Source organism: Hetaerina americana, unplaced genomic scaffold (assembly GCF_022747635.1).
Source record: "Hetaerina americana unplaced genomic scaffold, ioHetAmer1.1.p SCAF_7, whole genome shotgun sequence".
NCBI classification, from domain to species: domain Eukaryota; kingdom Metazoa; phylum Arthropoda; class Insecta; order Odonata; family Calopterygidae; genus Hetaerina; species Hetaerina americana.
The window spans coordinates 28,616,314-28,635,841 of NW_027287316.1; the positions used below are offsets into that span (position 1 = coordinate 28,616,314).

A 19,528-nucleotide genomic window follows, 5' to 3' on the forward strand; every position below is an offset into this window, starting at 1 on the left:
GCTAAAGCACTCGACCGGATATTGAGGGATCTGGGTTCGAATCCCAGTCAAGGCGAATGATTTTTACACTCTGAAATATTTGCATTGAATTTTAATTAGACTCATAGAAGGTTAGGTTTTTAAACCTATGATTCCTGAAATAAGCAATTAGATTGCTCAATTTTTTTATTGCCTTCATGTCATTTGGTTGTTGATTTTGTACTTCCATAATTGGACAGGTATTGCACTGTCAATAGTTGCCATGAGGAACACTATATCATGACATTCAAGGAAATTATTACCGGAATGTCTCAGACAAGGTTAATGATTCTTACACTGAAATTACTGAATTATAATGCTTATTGGTGGATGACTCCATTACAAGTTACTGTGGCAGCATCTCCCCCAGTTCTTTGAACTTTTTTGAAAGTTACCGTACTGTTTATAAAAATGTTCCAAGAGGTGGTTTACAAAACAGTTCGAAGATAGGTTAACTCATACTTCTGCTCAAGAGTATTTGAATATTAAACTTAACTTTCGTCTTTCTTGAAAACCTGATAACCTTTTTTTCTCTTTACGATGATGTTGTTGTCAATGCAGGTGGTTGAAGGTCGTCCTGGGTCTTGTACATCCATGGTGTCTTGTCAGCCATCTTTAAAATACTTAATTCACTTGAAAATGGATGATTTTCTTGAGAGCATTATCACCGTAAACAGCTGTCAACGTTTCAGTAATTTCTTGATAACTTTTACCGTGCTTCACCAAAAACTTGATCTTGATTCGTTGCTCCATGATTGCGTCAATTTCCATTTTTTACGAACAGTAAAAACAAAGACAACAGGAACTAACATAACTGGCACCATGCACACAGCTTGACGATCCGCCAAGCAGACGGCTAATTGGGTCTCAGTCAACTAGCACTGCTATAGTCCATGCCATGGCCGCCATCATTAAGATGACTCAAAATGACAAGGTTTTACTGTAGATTTTATGTATTGAGGACAACATGGAATTGCTATAATAATGGCATTATATATTTAAATCTTTCAGCATATACTGGTATGTTTTCTAAAGTTTGCAGTAGTTTGAGTTTTCATATAGTCTGTTACAGTTTATGTGAACACACATACACAAACATATATATATGTGTGTGTGTGTATATATATATATATATATATATATATATATATATATATATATATAACTATAAACACCATAATCAACCCGAAGGTCGGTTTAGTAGGTGATGGTAGAGATCATCCAGTACTAAGCCCTATACGGCATGTGTAAATTCACACATCAGGGTAGGGGGGCCAGATTCTTTCCCTGTACCGGTTATGGTTTCCCAGGAAGACCTGGTACCCGAAAAATCACTTCAGCTTGGGTGGAGCTGCAGGTGCCCAGAGTGCCTTGCCCGGGAATTGAAGTCGGGACCCTCTGGTCAGCAATCCAAAGCTCTACTGACTGGACTACTGCGACCTTAATATATATATATATATATATATATATATATATATATATGTGTATATATCTCTCTATACTTCTATATATATCAGATAAAGGGAGTAACTTCTTGCTTTTAAATGTACGAGGGTCATCCGGAAAGTAGTACCCGTTCGTGAAATAAAAAGACAAAAGTAAATATTAACAAACATAAAAAATTTTATTTGAAAGAGGATACTTTAAACTACTTCTCAACATAATCTCCAAGCAAATTAAGGCATTTGTCATAACGTGTGACAAGTTTCTGTATTCCTGCTGCATAGTCCTTCGCCGCCAGCTCATTGAGATACGCGAGGGACCCATCTTGCACAAATTTTTGCATAATGCAGATGGTGTTTAACAATTTCATGAACAATTGTTCGAGAAACATTGGGAAAATGCTCACAGATGTCATCAATTGTGACGCGCCGATCGTTCCTCACGAATTCGTCAACTGAGCTCACCAGTTGGTCTGTAATGACAGACGGTCTCCCCGAACGCTCATCGTCGTGTGTGTTCCCCCTCCCCATGTTGAAGTTGCGACACCACCGCCGAACAGACGACTCGTCCATTACAATGTCTCCATACACCTCCTTTAATTGGCGATGAATATCACATGGGCGAACGTTTCTTGCATTGAGGAATTTAATCACTGCCCTCACTTCACAACTGGCGGCGTTCTCAATTTTTTTAAACATTGTAAACAATCACAGAAACAACACAGGCAATGCTAGCGTCACGCAACTTGGCTCAGAGAAGGCAGACAAGCCACTGAAGCTATCTGACCTCGTCCAGCGGCTACTCGCGTCGTCAGCACTTCATGCGGCACGAACGGGTACTACTTTCCGGATGACCCTCGTATATATACTATTATATTACTTTAAAAAAGTATCTAAATGTTATTGTTTTTAAACATATTCTCATGATTTGATGATTTATTCCAATCTCCATTTATTTCCCTAGCTTTAAACGAAAAGTGCTCTCAACTTGGAAAGTGCATCAACAAACTTGCAATTTGTGGAAATGACTCCCTGTGCCATTGCATGGAAGGATACAAGCTGAATAAAGATGACTGGACTTGCAAAGCCCGTAAGTATTTAGGAATCAGGAAGTTAATTTTTTGCAGTAATTTTCATAACCAATTTGTTAACTCAAAACTGGAGGGCATTGTGAGCATGTGCATCACATTGAGACTGGATAATTATTCAAAGGGATCCAATTTAGAAGAAATCTTTGGCAAATAAGAACCATTTTTATACTTTTAAAAATATTACACCTTTTGCTGGGGGAAATGTACTTGCACTTGTGCATGGACCACTGCAGGGGAAATGTTCTGGAATGTTTGCCTGTCTCTTGCTCTAAGGTTCCTTTCTTTTCTTCATGGGCAACCTGAAATCTTTCTTACCGGATGAAAGCCAACTTTCACCTCTCTGAAACTGGTACCTCACTTGCTCATCAAATCTTGCATTCCACTTCCGTGAGATATGGCCAAGTGTTTGCCACTCTCAGTAAGGAAACACTACAAGGCTGAAACTCAATTGAGTTACTCACTATTTGGTGTCAAATCTTTTAGGTTTTCATAAAGAAAATAATTATGTTTTGAATTTTGTACAAATGTTTAAAATGATAAAAATTAATTTATATAATGCAAATCCCCACTTATGAGTAATTTAAGTATGCTCTGTGGTGACTGCTTCTTAGAATGCAAAGAAAGGAAAGGGAACTAGGGAATTAGAATGGACCTCTACCTGCTTTTGTAGAACCCAGGGAGGAGAGATATCTGTTACCTTTCTTTGGCACAGAAAGGTAAGTAAATGATGAGGATACCACAGCTTAAGGTTAAAGGACTTATTTTGCATAATTGCAAAACTTTAGTAAAAAAATCTATTTTAAAAATGTTTCTAATTCTATTGCTTATTATAATGTCGAGGGTAAATTCTGTATTTCAAAAGGCAAATTTAATAGTTTTTCTCTACTAATTAGATGTATTAACCTAAATTAGAATGTAATATGCCATTTTTCCATTAAAATGCTGAGTAGAATGAAATTCAAAGATATTTGTTATGCTAGGTGGCATTCAGAAGGACAAAATAATGATTCATGGTTTACTCACTGGCATAGTAAAAACCACGTGCTTCTTCAACAATAATCCTTCCTCATTAATATGCATGTTGGTGTGCCTTAAACCTATATCCGGAGTAACAAGTCAGCTCATCCCATCAATAATGCCACTCATTTTGGCAGTGCCAGATGCTTTCCCTTGTGTTAAAAGCCCAAACAGCTATTCCCAAAGCTCTTCAAGGACCTGTTCTTACATTCATAGAAAAGCTTAAAGAATCCAAGAAGGGCTTAAAAAGGCTTCCAACAGAACATGAGATCTGAGAGCCTTGATTGTGAAGGATTTCTTGATCATTTTTGTATTGTTGATATAATAAAGAAGACATTTGGCAGCTGTAGATTCAGTTCCAACTTTAAAGTCAGTGGAACCAAGGAATAATCATATTATGATTACCATTACAAATTCTAGTGTTGTACAGGAATCACAATAGTTTTGCAGCTGTTAATTTCAAAGGTGAAATGTAATAGCCATTTTAATAAGATCAAATGTAAAAATGATAGTGCTTTACTTTGCAAGTAATATGAGCAATAAATATATGATGCACATGCATACCTAAGGCATAGCGCTCTCATTTAATGGAAGTTTCAAAAAACGGTTTACACCACTTCTTTGCATTTGTTTTTGTTAATCACCTCTAATATTGATTGAACAGAATATATTTTCTTGATATAACAGTAGATGAAAAACTAGGGTATTCTGTAATGACACAATGAAAAGAACATGTTATAATTTTGTACATCATGAACATACAACGTCAGATATTTATACTGAATGAATGAAGACATCAGTCGAACTGGCATAAATGATAGGAGGGACCTCAATGAAGTGCAACATTTCTTCCTAGCAGCATATGAAGGTTTGACTTTGATTGAACAAAATTGTCTTTGCATTATGTTTATGTGATAACATATGTATTGAGCAATGTCCAGACCTGATAATCCATGGATGTGGCACACACTATATTGCAGAATTTCAAAAAACTGTTCATTTTCTGTTGCTCTGAAAATTTCATTTATGATTTTTTAGAAACTTTTGAATTTTGACTCTTTCCCTAGCACTGAAGAAGCAGTGCACTTCCTATGATGGGTGCATTGTCCCTGAGGCTGAATGCGTTCCCGGTGAATTTTCAACTACATGTGAGTGCAGAGAGGACACCATGTACATCCCTCTAAAGGAAATTTGTTTCTCTGGTAAACTTGATTATTAATCATTACTATTCAATGCAGCTTCATCCAAGTCATATGATATATTTTAATGCTAGATCTTACTGTAAAACCACAGATGGTACAGGGAAAGGAACTGGCCTCCCTACCCTGTTAAAATGTAAATTTCACGCACTGTTGGGCTGAGTGTTAGGTGACCTCTAACCTCAGCCATATAAGCAACCTTTTTGGGTCAGTTTTTATGACCTTATTTCCAATAAATAGTGGTATGGCAACCTGATATCTCAGCTGGTTGGTTGCTGAAGGTGGCTTTGGGATTCAAATCTGAGTGATACCTCCAGCTCAGCTGAAGCCATGTTGTTTTCCAGAATTCTCTTGGAAACAGATATCAGCACCTCAATCGCATATACGTAAATTTCATAAACCTTTGGGTTTTGTACCAAGTTAGCTCTATGCATCAAGCTGTTTTTAGACTGAACTCTTTTTTTATTATGTGTCAAAAGTGGGCTGGGAACCATATGTTTCAAGGTTCTTTGCATATTTGCATATGGACAGTTCATAACTCAGGGTAGGGTCAGGTTTGTACCCGTCAAGCTGTTTTTAGACTGAACTCTTTTTTTATTATGTGTCAAAAGTGGGCTGGGAACCATATGTTTCAAGGTTCTTTGCATATTTGCATATGGACAGTTCATAACTCAGGGTAGGGTCAGGTTTGTACCCGTCAAGAAAGTTCTGTTTTTAGGCTCATCAGTTTGGCTGCAATGTAGAAATATATCAATTTTGTTTCTAAATGATGAGGCTTATGAGAAAATGTTTTGAATACATCACAATTGATCATTTCATTGCTGTATTTGAGTTGATTTAACTTCTCTGCGCTGAAATGTGATTAGCATTCGAATCAAAAGATAATTTTTATATTAAGTTATAGCAAGAGTAAGTTTAATGATAGGACCAGTAAAAATCAAGCTTTCAGGAATGGCAAATTAACATTGTTTGACTCTCTGTGATTAAGTTACAAAATTGTGTGTGTTAGAAATGTGAGATTACATGTTGAAGATCGGATATTTTTTATTCTAAGTTCTTTTCTGGAAAATGTCATAAGATATACAAGGTCCGTACAATAAGTATTGCAACTGGTTTGCTGTAGCCTCAAGGTGGATTGGGGTCCAACTGGTCGGCTCGGTAAAGGAGTCCCCCACCGCTCAGGTGCTCTTTAGTTCAGTTGCCTCTGGGCATGCATTGAGGCAGGAGGTGGATTTTTGTGACATGTGATTGTTTGTGGTGTCGTTGCGCCAGCATGGAGCGCACTGTCGAGCATTGCTATGCTGTGAAGTTTTGCGTTAAACTTGGGAAATCCGTGTTGGAGACCCTTGAACTCATTAAACAGGCTTACGGATATGAAGCCCCAAGTGGCACAAGAGTTTTTGGGTGCCACAAAATTAAGGAAGGCCGGGAGCTTGTTGAAGATGAGCACCTTGTCTGACGCCCGACGACCACTCGAACCGATGGTCAGATGGCCAAAGTGAAAAAAGTTTTGGACTCTGACAGATGTTTAACCATCGCCCTTATCAGTGAGGAGACCAGCCTTTCAGGCAGAACCGTCCACACCATTGTAACACAGCATCTTGCAATTAGGAAAGTGTGCGTGAAGCTGGTGCCAAAAGTCAAGCGAGGAACAAAAACTGTTGCAGGTGAAAATTTTGCAAGAAATTTTGGACTGCATTCAGGAAGACGAAGATTTTCTTGACAGCATTATAACCTCAAAGGATAGCTCAAAAGGAGCTCAAAGGATATTGGTTCGACTTCATTGAGACGGTTCAAGCGGCTATGACAAAGGCTCTCAAAAGTATTCGGGAAACCAACTTCTAGCAGGCTTTTGACAAGTAGCAGATGCACCAAACTAAGTGTATCAATGCAGGAGGAATGTATTTTGAAGATTATTAAGTCATTGTAATAACAAATGCAATAAATTTTGATTTTTGGAACCAGTCCCGATACTTATTGTATGGACCATGTACATGGGTGGTCTGAAAAGTTTCTGACCTAACAAAGATACAAGATATTTTTTTGCAATTTTTGAGGCCGGAAACTTTTCAGACCACCCTCGTATGTTTTAGTTTTGCAGGGAAGGAGGGAAAAGTCCTTGTTTTAGTTTTGCAGGGAAGAAGGGAAAAATCCTTGTCTAGAGGCATATTACATTAACCAGAACTAAAGAAGATAATGTGTTCTTGGTAAACCTAGATATTAGTACAGGAGTAGTTTATGATTTAATTTTTTTTAAACATGTTATCATTCTCTGCAGCACTCTGTAAGAGCCTTTTAGTTGTAAATGCACCTGTTGCTTATTATAGATGAATAGGTAGTCTTTATAATTAAGAGTTTCTTGGTAGTTTTATTGTAAAAATAAACATTACAAATGCAAATGACAATCGAAAAATATATAAGACATATACAAGTACTTAACCCTTAAAAACACACATAGAAAAATACACATACATATAACCTATTTCAGGACATTGAAAACTGCAGGATTTCCAGACTTTCTTCCTCCATTGTAAACATTAGTAGAGGTCTCGAGCTCACCTAAGTTTCAGTTGTGATACTTTTTCCTCTTCACAATTAATAATGTGACAAACAAAATCTTGTGAGGTATATCATTAAATTTTTATTCCCCAATATGATTCAAACTTGTCCTGGTGGAGAATAAAATATTTTTTTAAGGTAATCTACCGGTTAAGGTAGGCTTTTGGATGGACACAACAAATATTTTATTACTCCTAACAAAACACAAAATCCATCATCCTGCTCTATATCAGGTCCCTCTTCATCTCTGAGTACTTTCTTCCTCCCTTCATCCCGTCCAACATCCCTATCCTGTTCCTTCCCTTTCCTTTTTTGCCCAACATTCTAGCCTCTATCACAGTCTTCAACATCCCACTGCCGGTCAACACCCTCTTCATCCACTTTTCCTGCCTCCATAGGATTGCTCCCAACAAACCCCTCTCTTCGCCCACCATACCAAGTACTTCCTCATTTGTTTTCTTCTCTGTCCATTTCACCTTCTCCAGTCTTCTCCACACCCACATTTCAAAAGCCTCCAATCTACTTCTATCCTCCTGCTTTAATGACCACGTTTCCGCACTGTACATAGCTACGCTCCATATCAAAGTTTTTACGAGTCTTTTCTTAACATCCTTACTCAAAGTCCCTGTCATCAACTCCCTCCTCCTTGTGAAAACCTCTTTGCCTAGCGCAATTCTTCTCCTTATGTCCCTACTAATTTAACCATGTTGGTCCAAAACACTACCGAGATACGTAAACTGTTCTACCTGCTCTAGTTTTTGCCCTCCTATTTTAATGTTAAGCTTGGCCTTTTTCTTTCTAGAAAATCGCATAACCTTTGTTTTCTTAATATTGATTCTCATCCCATACCTGTTGCACTGAATTTCCAATTCACTCAGCAATGCTTGCAGCCCCTTGGCTGACTGACAAACTAAAGCTTGGTCTTCAGCAAACCTAACTGATTTTACGAATTCCCCGCCCACTTTCATTCCTACATCCAGTTCTTCCCATGCCTCTTTGATCATTTCCTCTGCATACAGGATGAACAGCAACGGTGATAATGGGAAACCCTGCCTTAGACCCCTTCCTAACACTGCCCATCCTGACTCCCCGTTTCCCACTCGTACCTGAGCAGTCTGAGACATGTACAGGTTGCGGATTAGCCTCCTTTCCCTCCAATCTATTCCTATTTTCTGCAGTATACTCATTAGTTTTTCCCAATTCACTCTATCAAACGCTTTCTCAAAATCTACGAAACAGGCAAATACCTCCTGGTTGTGTTCTATATTCCTCTCGATTAATAATCTCATTACTGCAATGGCATCACGCGTACCTCTCCCCTTCCTAAACCCAAACTGATCATCCCCTAAGTAATCATTTGCCCTACTCTCTATCCTTTTGTTTATGATCCTGAGAACAACTTTAGCTGCGTGGGATATCAAACTAATTGTCCTATAGTCCTCACATGATGTCGCCTTTACCTTTTTTGGAATAGGAACTAAAACTGATCTCACAAAGTCTTCCGACCAGATTCCCTCCTCATAAATACTACGGATCAGCCCATATAGCCTCTGCCTCCCACATTTTCCTAAGCATTTAAAAGTTCCACGGGAATGTTATCTACCCCCACGGCCTTATTTAGTTTCATCTCCCTTAAAGCCCTTTCTATCTCATTGTCTAGTATGCCTGGACCTAAGCTATCTCCCTCTTCGTTATATTCTTTTTCAATGTCTAACTTTGTTGGTCGAAGTTCTTTACTATACAGTTCTTCTATATACTCCTTCAATCTCTCTTGGACCTTTCCTGCGTCAACTATTACCTTACCCGCCTTATCCCTAACTGTTAGCATAGATCTTCCTTTCTTAATTCCCGGTAACGATTTAACTTTGCTGTACAGCGCACCGATTTCACCCTTCCTCTGCAAGCATTGCATATCCTCGCACTGCGTCTTCCACCATGCTTCTTTTGCTTTATTTGTTGCCCGCCTCAATTTATTGTTCAATTCTTTGTACTTCATTTTGCCTAATTCTGTATTTACATTCTTCCATTTTCGCCGCTCATCCATCTTTGTAATCATCTCATCCGTGATCCATGGTTTCTTAGTCCTTCTAGTGTTAACGGTTCCAATAGTGTCTTTTGCGGCTTTAGACAACCCTTTCCTGATACTTTCCCATTTTTCTTCAATAGTACTAAGCCCTTTACCATCCTCCATGATTTTCTCTACAGCCTGTTTGTATTCCTTCCTTTTCAACCCATTTAATGCTTCTACATTCCATTTTCTAACTCGCCGCCCCTGCCTTATCTTTTTGAAACATACGCTACATTTCATAACAACTAAATTGTGGTCTGAGTCCGCATCCGCTCCCGGGAAGATGTGGGAATTTATCACACTGTTCCTAAATCTGTGTCTAACCAGGATATAATCTAGCTGATACCTTCCTGAGTCACCTGGCATTTTCCATGTATACCTGCGTCTTTTATGGTGTCTAAACGAAGTGTTGGTGATGACTAACCCCTGTCTCCTGCAGAACTCAACTGCTTTCTCCCCGCGGTCATTCCTCGTGCCTAAACCGTAGTCCTCCACCTCATCACCATCTCTTCCTTCGCCTACCGTCGCATTCCAATCCCCCAGCACTATCAAATGTTTCCCTGCGGGAACACACGCGATCATGTCCTCTAACTGATCGTATATCCTATCGACCTCCTCTTCCTTATGGTTGCTCGGTGGCATGTATACCTTAATAATAACTAAATTCGTCGGTTCTGCTTTTATCTCTACTAGTAGTGTTCTATCCGTTACCTGCTCTTTGTTGACTACGCTTCTTCCTACCTCTTCATTTAATACTATGGCAACCCCTCGTTGGCTCTCGTCCCCACCGCTGTATATTATTCTATACTTATCACTCCAGTAATTCCCGCTATCTTTCCATCTCACCTCGCATAGACCTAAAATATCTATATTTCCCCTTTCCATCTCTCGCTTAACATTCTCCAATTTCCCTGTCCTCATCATTGTCCTAACATTCCACGTTCCTATTCTAACTAATGTGGTCTTCTTCTCCTGCGTCTCTGTCCTGCTGCTGCCGGTTTTCCCTTGCAAGGGTTTCGTGGGATGACGACCGCGGAAGCCTTGCCTCACCCGCTGCCGGGCACGACACACGGCCGATTGGGCCGAGCCCTGTGGTTGCCAGGATTCAAAATATCTCTATCGTCCATCATATTTTTCTTGGGAATGATAATTGAGGTGGTTTCCCGTTGCCTTCCTCAATAGTGTTTTTAACGTGACACCATCACTTACTGGCCTCCCCACTGGGGTCAGACGCCATTGCAGCCGCCTCACTGAGGAACAGACGCTGCATGGACTACCTTTTGTCTGACTCCTAACCTTCGACCTATTTGGCATGGGTGACCCTACCAGGAGCAATTTTTATTACTCCCACCAGCACAGCTCTAGGGGTCATCGGAACGCACAAGCCCTTCCACCACGTCAAGGTTGTAGTCCGGGGAGGGGAATAAAATATATTTAATGAAATTATGTTTGCCCTTGTACCCTACAACCTGGGCTTTCTTCAGTTAAAATTATTACCAAGCCCCAATTTGCAATTACATGTTTATAAGTCAGATGAGCAGAGGGCAGTATAAGGATGGGGTGGACAAGTCATTGCTCTACAAGGTAATCGAGGGGCAAATAGTCATCAACAAAAAAAAGGGAGAGGGAAGTGGTGCTGTAATATAGTCCCTCATAATGCTATGACTTGATACTGTTGACAGACATTGATGTAAAATTTCTCAGACTTGTGATTAAAATCAGATGTATTTTCTGGACTGTAGAGAACAATCAGTAGTGGGAAGGGGAAAGGTTAATGGAGGAAAGGTGGCATAACTCCCTAGTTAGTATTACTGATTTCAAAGCCACAGGCATCTATGCTAATTACTCTCTCATCCAAGATTTTACAATTGTTGATCAGCATTACATTTTGTGAGCTCACAACAGCTTTAACTATTATAAGCAGTTCATTAAGACAGAGCTTAACATTGCATCCTCCTAAATTAGTTTGGATTGGAATATAAGTATTAATGTTAGCACACAATAGAATTGTAAAAAAAAACTGTACAGCAGGGAATGTACACAAAAGGATTTGCTTGTTATTGATTAATTGGCCATTACTAGCATTCTAGGAATGTCATTTGTGCATACATTTTGTGGGTGGTCACCATGTAGTCTGTTTATATTATTTTCATGGAATCTTAAGCCTGTAGGGTTTGTAGCAAGGTTTGATCATATGATTATATAGATTATTAAGGGGGATCTAGATGATGTGGTGGTTATCGTACTGGCTTCCCCCCCAGAGGGCCCGGGTGCAAATCCCAGTGGTATTGAATATTTTTCAGTAGCATCTCGATCCCTACTTGAGGTGCTTTGTGGAGGGCACTTTGAGTGAGTATGCTGTCTGTCATATGGGACGTTAAGCCGCAGACCCCTTGGTGCCTTTTGTAAAGAGCAGGCTAATGCCGACGCCGGGTTTCTCTCCACCCTTCATCCTCTCCTGCCCATCCCTAATGGCGCAAACGACCTCAGCTGTCGGTCGCCTCCCCTAAATACTACTACTACGAGATTATTTAGCAATATTTTACATTGTATGCATTCAATTCTTAATACATTCAGTTTGGTATCAAACCTCCAGTGTCTGATATACTGTAAAATGTGTAATGCATTAGGATATTATTTTAACATGAGCTTATTATTTTTTTCATCTTAGGTGCTTCTGTTACAACATCCATCAGTGTTTATCTTCTGTTTTTCTCTCTGGGTGTATTGAATTCCTGAGTCAAACAACCCAACAAAATTTAGTGATGCCTCTTTTCCCATCTGAATTCTGGGACAATCAGAAAGAAGAGCGTGTTTCAGTGTCATCTTTTTATTTATACATTTGTATCTCTACTTCAAACATTTAAATGTTTCCCCAAGAGGGATCTGAAGGAAGTAAAGGCTGTGCTGTTGTTGAAACTTGTAACTCTTCCTGGAGAGAGTAGTTTTCACAAATCATAGATTTAAACTAATTGTGAATGGTAAGACAATTTTTATTTATCATAATGTTTTACCAAAGCCATGTACCATTCATTTTTCCTTTGATGCTGACTACCAATAACAGACCGTTGAAGGCAACAGGAAGATTGGAAATTGGCAATACTGAAATACCTTTCTAAAATGCAAAAAAGTACAGAATAAATTGGATCAAAACTCATGACTTTTTGAAATGCTTTGTTTGAAATATAATAACTTAAACCTTGTTCAATTAAGTTGACCTCTGTTGTAATTGCTTAATGGGTGGTCAATAAATAAAATGAAGATAAGCCAAACTTTTGGGTCTTTATGCCTTAGAAATGTCATTATTTCTTTCTTCATTAATAGATTTTACAGAAACCAAATTTTGAACTTGAAATATGTAAATTGTGCACAATTATATTGACATTTTGATTGAGGCAACCTGTATAGTTTCTATCTCAGTAGCATACTAAGTTTTAATGAAGTATCCAGACCATTAAGAAGCTACTCCCTAAATATATGTATTGTCATCTATAACATATATAAGTTCTTTCCTATTTATCCTTTGACATAATTCCATAGAAAAATGTTACCCAATGCTGGACTTAATTTTGTTGGTGTCTGTGGCAGAGTTAGGGTATTACTGCTTCTTATATTTGTTTATGAAATCAATTTCAGCATTATCAAAGGGGAATATGACAAATTGAAATGATGAAAAATCAGAATGCAAAATCCTCTCTTATTTACCTGTTTGCAAGTGGGTAGCCAGCTGAATAGTTATTTGGTGGCCTCAAGTAATAGGGTGAGTTCAATGTCTTGCTTTTGAAAGGATTGTATATATAAGCTGTGTAAAATTAATACATATTTAATAAATGTCATAATTATTAATTTCATGAAAATAATGTGACCATGTTGTATTTATTTATTTAAAATCAAATATGATACAATGATAAAACATGCATCAATGTATTAGTTGATAACAATGCAAACAAAAAGTAGGATTGATGTCACTTCAATGTAAGGGACTCTAAACCTAGGATACCCATGGGCTTTTAACTTACAAGAATGAATAAATTATATATATATATATATATATATATATATATATATATAAATATATATATAATATATATATATATATATATATATATATATATATATATATATATATGTATATATATATATATATATTCAGACGTTGCAAAAAATTAGTGCAAAAATATTGACTGACTATATTAAATAATATTTCCTTAAGCAATAGAGCATTTTTTCCACCACTTAAAGAAAAAACAAGGTTGAAGTTTGATATTGGTATGGCTTTTTGGCTTAAGGAAATATTATTTAACATAGTCAGTCTAAAAAGAGGCTAAAAGAAGCTCTATTTGTCCTTTTTGCAAAGATATTTGATGACATAATTGTTCCAAATTAATCTTAACCATTCATTTATCTATTTTGTGGTGTGAAAATGCATTAGTATTAGATAACCTTGTGGGTAGGATTGATAATACTTCCTCAGTATCGATGGTTGTCTTAAGAGGTGACTAGTGTAGCAGAGTGGTAGCCCTGAAGTCACATATTCTGGTAAGCTGGCTGGCGTAAGACATCCTCATTCATGGCGTCTTACGTTAGCAAAATTCTTGCCTATAGGAATAGGAAATAATATATAGCTCTGCTATTTGGACCCTAATTATGAATTTCCTGAAAGACATTCAGATCCCATGGGGGATCCCTTTTGACCTCTGTTGAAGCAAACGTAGATTCCCTCACCAGAAATGTATTGCTCTAAATACGGGTCTACGCTAGAGGGCAAGACCGAATGAGGAAGCATGAGACACCTCATACACTCAAGTGGGCATTTGCCCCATTCGAGGCAAACGGGAAGGCCTCGGTCGGTTCACTTTGCGGGACGAGTTGCAGCTTACCCGATCCGTTGAGTACTTCAAAGAAAATACGTCCCCAGTGTAGACGGACAGTTCTCAAGAACCCGAGGCACGAGCACCACGTCTTAAAATTTTAGGTTCACGTATTGCGTAAACATTGAGTAGGACAGAGAATTTTTCTAGATGTTCATACCAGAGTACCAACAACGCTTTGGTGTTCAATGAAATTTTTTTTACCAAAAGTAAAGATTACGGCAAAAGCTCTTCCTGTATCAGGCATTTGTCTGCTTGTCTCATTCGGTATGTGCCACCAGTGCAGTCCTGCCGAAAGATAAATTCGGAATTTTAGAACCTGTCAAAGTGGAGCTATGTTCAAATGGGGACCAAACCTCATGGCGAAAGTGAGGCCAGTGAAATCAAATTGGGGGAAACGAGAGCCCAGGCCTGGGTATTTCTCACAATCCCTCCCACGTCATCGTCAGCGAATGCAGTCTTTAGATCTGGACTACCCCGTCGACAGACACACCGCAACCCGTAGCGTCTTCATTCTTGCTTCCGTTGTTGCCCTGCTTCATCTACGGAAGACGGAGGTCATCCACTACTGTTGTGAGTACGGTTCTCTTCTGGAATTGAATGATGGAGGTTAGAGGACTCCTCGGTCACCTGTTCTAGGTAAATTTCAGGATGTGCCTGTGAAAGAGGGCATTATTCCACCGACTCCCCATCCACATCTCCCTTCATCCCGGCCACACACCGGGCGTCTTTGTGGAGTTTTTTTCACGATTAATTGGAAATTGAACGTAGAAGTCTTCCCAAGAACCTCTTCCTTCTTCTGCCCCTCTCTCTAGTTTTTTCTTTGCGTATCCTCCTCCCCAGCATCATACTGTGTATTGACGTTCGTAAATATAACCAGGAATATTGTTGTATTAGTATTGCTTGCATGAATTGGCATGTTTAGTAATAGTTTGTATATGTATTGTGTGTTGTATGTATTGTGTCATAGTTAATAATTGAACTAGGTAACTAACATATTGTGTTGTTGTATGTTAGCCCCAAGATATTTTATGAACTAGTTTTATTGCTATTTATGTATACTTAGTGAAATTAATCTTTAAGTTTAATCTTGTAAATGGTATGACCAGGGGTTAGGTGGTAGAAGAGACTCCATAGTCTCAATGTCGCCCCAAAATGAAGACGATTATCAATCTATCCCCTGCGGGGACTGTGACCCAGTCCACCACTGTCAGTCGTCGATCTCTCTCCTCTCCGTCTGATCAGGATTACTAAAGCAGATGAATTTTAGTTTTTGAGGTTCTAGGGGATGAGGAGAGACCAGCGCCTCGACCAAGACCCCCCTACTGCGCAAACACAATCGAGCTTTTTGTCCCGAGGGAAGAGGGTTTGTCCTTCGCCCGGCACATCAGTAGCTATGCAGAGAAAATGGTTCCCTAACCTCCCTCTCTCCAACAGTTCCATTCTGGACTCCGTCCTCTTTTGCTGCTCCAATGATTCGCACACTTCCTATCTCCTAACTCTTCTCTTCCTAAGGTTTTGACGGAAAGGTCCCTCCACTATGCTCGGTGTCAATGGTCACATTGATTCCCGTATCCACGCCCCTATCCTATGACTTTCATTGCCACCAGTCCTTCTGCACGCTCTATTACCTCCTCCCTCCGTGGTATCAATCTCCAGTGCTATGCCATAGTTATTTCAAGAGTCAGTATAACTTCTTGCACCTTTAATAGGGCAGTACCATCATTCATGCCCGTACCAACACAAAGCGGGCGCAAATGCGTTTTTGTTCCTTATTTAAAGTTTTCTTCCATGGATCCTAAATAATCTCCACATATTTTAAATGCGATCTAACTAAAGTGGAGGAACACCTCTCTTTTTACCTTATCGTTACATTTTCCATTTGATGAAAATTAACTTCTATAAGGCTGGGCCGCCCTAAAGACATTATTTAAGGGCAATACAAAGTCTGTACAAAAAAAAAAGATTTAACTGGTCTTTCTATGCGCGAAATGCTTTACAGATAACAATCAGTGAGGTAAAGCCTTTTAGCGGTGTCTATGAGAAGTAAAACACCGCCTTGCTCATGGCTCTACCCTGCCTTTTCTCCACACAACAGTGATTCTTGTCTGAGCTTGCACACGCTTGACAAATTCTTTTGTCGGTGAGAACGAATGTGTTATGGAAGCCGCGCGTGTGCATTGAATTTTGTTTTTCCACCGGGAAAAGTGCAACTGAAACTTATGCCATGATTCTAGAGGCATTCGACAATGAATCTATGACTTAAGCACAGTGTTTTCGTTGGTACAACCGCTTCCAGTCTGGATAAACCTCGACCGATGAAGAGCCGAGAAGTGGGCAACCATCGACGTCAGAAAATGATGTCCACGTTAACAGGGTGAATAATATAGTGCGTGCAAACCGTAGGTCGACCGTCAGGGAGTTTGCCAATGAAGTTGAAATTAGTGTTTGATGTTTCACCATTTTGACAAAAGTTTTGGGCGGAAGAAGCCGCAAATGTGGAAAAACAACTCTTGGCATTTTCATCACGACCGGCGCACACGATATTGATTGCTACCAAGTTTTGGCCAAAGACAGAAAACCGGTGATCCCCCAGGCACCCTAATCTCCGGATCTCGCTCTAGAGGACGTTTTCCTATTTCCTAAGTTGAAATTTATCATGAAAGGACGCCGATTTGAAACTGTTGAAGGCATTCAACAAAACCGTATCGCAGACGTTAAAGACCATACTGAAAGAAGCCCTCCAGGCGGCATTCAAAAACTGGTAAAAACTTTGGGAGCGTTGTATTGGCAGCCAAGGGCTATATTTTGAAGGCGATAAGCATGATTAAACGATAACTAATAAAATCAAGTATTTATTCAAACAGTCTCATCTTATTTTTGTACAGACCTTGTAAACGAGATAGCCGAGACCGTACAATCCATTAGCACTAGGTTTGTAAAGGGGGGAGGTAAAACAAAGTTACAAGTACGTTGAGTAAGTTACGTTGGAATATATCTCGTTAATGTGCATCAAGAACATTAGGAGCGCTACATAATTTCTTTAAGAAATCGATAAGTCCTAACTTGGGCCCTCTTAATCTTTTTTTTCTGTAGTGAGTCTGATGCATGGTTCGTGATTTGTCTTTTCGTGTGCTGTACATCCCTGATGTGGATACACCCCGTTCCACACACCTTCCTGGAGACTTGCATGGTATTCTGATGGTGTAAAATTGACACCTATTTGAAGGGGTTTATAAATAAACTTCTTCTATCGAATTGTAAAAAACTCTTGAAAAATAAGATCCAATGTCTTCAGCAAGTTCCATCAGTGCACTAACGGGGATTTCTTCGGGACCTGTTTCTTTGTTTTTATATTTCAAATTGTTTTTCTATCCATTCCTGGGAAAATATTATGTCGCTCATGAGACCTTCGGGTTTGTGGGAAACTTCATTTTTACAGTCATATTTTTGCTGTAGGCGTTTTGGAAAAATTGCTTAGAATACTGGCCCAGTTTAAGTTGTCAAACAAAACTGCAATTTTCTTCATTTAATTGGACGTTCCCCTCATGTTTTCGTGTCATCAATCCAATATTGTTCAGAGTTGTCCTCTAAACATTTTGCTTTTAACGATAGGTCCACGAGGCTTAGTATAAAATATTTTTAGATTTTGCTCAAAATTATACGAGTTTCCCTAATGAAGTTTTCATTATAAAGCCGTCTTTTTGAACTATTTTAAAAGTTTGAATGGATTTGTCTTTGTCTCTTTAACGTTTCTCTGATATGTCTGCTCCATCTTGGTTCCTTACAATCGCGTTTATGTGCAATAAAATTCTCTATTCTTTCAGAATGATAATGGAAAACATTTTACAATTATGTTTTGGGTCAGTGCTGTGATTTATGGCCTTAAAGATTGAAGTATGTGTTTGACTTTATTCTGAAGCCCATTTCAACTCTCTTTATTGATAAGATACAGGTACTCATTACTTTTCATTGGCCACTTTCATCAATGAAGGTCTCATTCCTTTTCACACACTAACAAACATTGATGTTTGCTAATACCCTCAGTTATGTCCACGCTTGCAATAATCTCTGGTGTATTAGTCGCAATTATGTCGATTATGTGAATATCGCGTTGAATGTTTAACTACTTGTTTTTAACGAGAACTTAGCGAATATATTAACAAATTTTCTATATGAATTGTGAAGTATTGCCGGTTTTCCTAATCAATAGTTGTCTCAATTAATTGCCGGTAGATACAAGTCACAGGTGACCGCAAATATAGTATACCATGTCAAACCTGAACAATAAAGCGAGACAACATCATTCCCCTACTTTTTCATTAAAATTTCCTTCAATCCGTTAAATGATAACCTATTTTTTTAAGGCTGGCTCATGTATACTTTTTATGCGCAACGAAATTGTGTGCGCAACGAAAGATTTTATGCAAGGGCAACACCCAAGTATTTGATAATAAATAGGATGATGCTAAAAGTAATCTTCTAGGTAGGATTGAAAACTTTTTGTCCACCTATTTGGGAGGAAGACAGTTTAGTTTGCCAGTCAGCCAAGGAGTTGCAAACTCTGCTGAATGCGTTAGGTATAGAATAAGAATGAAAGTAAACAAAAAAAAGGTTATGAGGTTTCCGAGAAAGTTAACAAACTGGAGCAGGTGGAACAGTTTACCTCCCTTGGAAGTGTTCTAGATCCAAATGGTCAAAGTATTCTGGACATGAGAAGGAGAACTGCATTAGGCAAAGAAGCTTTCACAAGGAAGAGAGTATTGATGATATAAGCATTGATTAAGGATGTTAAGAAAATTTTCACCAAAACCTAGATGTGGAATATGGTTTATATGGCATGGAAACATGTTCATTGAGGCAAGGTGATAGATATAGATTGGAGGCTTTTGAAATGTGGATGTGGAGAAGAATGGAGAAGGTGAAATGGACAGAGAAGAAAACAAATGAGGAAGTACTACGGATGGTGGGCGAAGAGAGGGGTTTGTTGGGAGAAATCCTCTGGAGGCAGGAAAAGTGGATGAAGGCGGTGTTGACCGGCAGTGGGATGTTGAAGACTGTGATAGAGGGGAGAATGTTGGGCAAAAGAGGAAAGGGAAGGAACAGGATAGGGATGTTGGACGGGATGAAGGAAGTACTCAGAGATGAAGAGGGACTTGATGTAAAGTAGGTTGCTGGATTTTGTTTTGTTAGGAGTCACTAAATATTTATTTGGTAGTTGTGTCCATCCAAAAACTTACCTTAACCGGTAGATTACCTTAAA

General features: G+C 38.8%; 1 protein-coding gene across 1 annotated transcript in view; it reads left to right on the top strand.

The window, feature by feature from the left end:
- LOC139696598 (multiple epidermal growth factor-like domains protein 10) overlaps positions 1-13,077 on the top strand; it is a 50,985-nt gene extending 37,908 nt beyond the window's left edge. Inside the window, exons 23-25 of the mRNA XM_071595403.1 lie at positions 2,425-2,550; positions 4,636-4,770; positions 12,066-13,077. Coding sequence (XP_071451504.1) covers positions 2,425-2,550; positions 4,636-4,770; positions 12,066-12,133 — 329 coding nt within the window. The 3' untranslated portion in view covers positions 12,134-13,077. The remainder of the gene's footprint in view (positions 1-2,424; positions 2,551-4,635; positions 4,771-12,065) is intronic.
- The last annotated feature ends 6,451 nt before the right edge of the window (positions 13,078-19,528 follow it).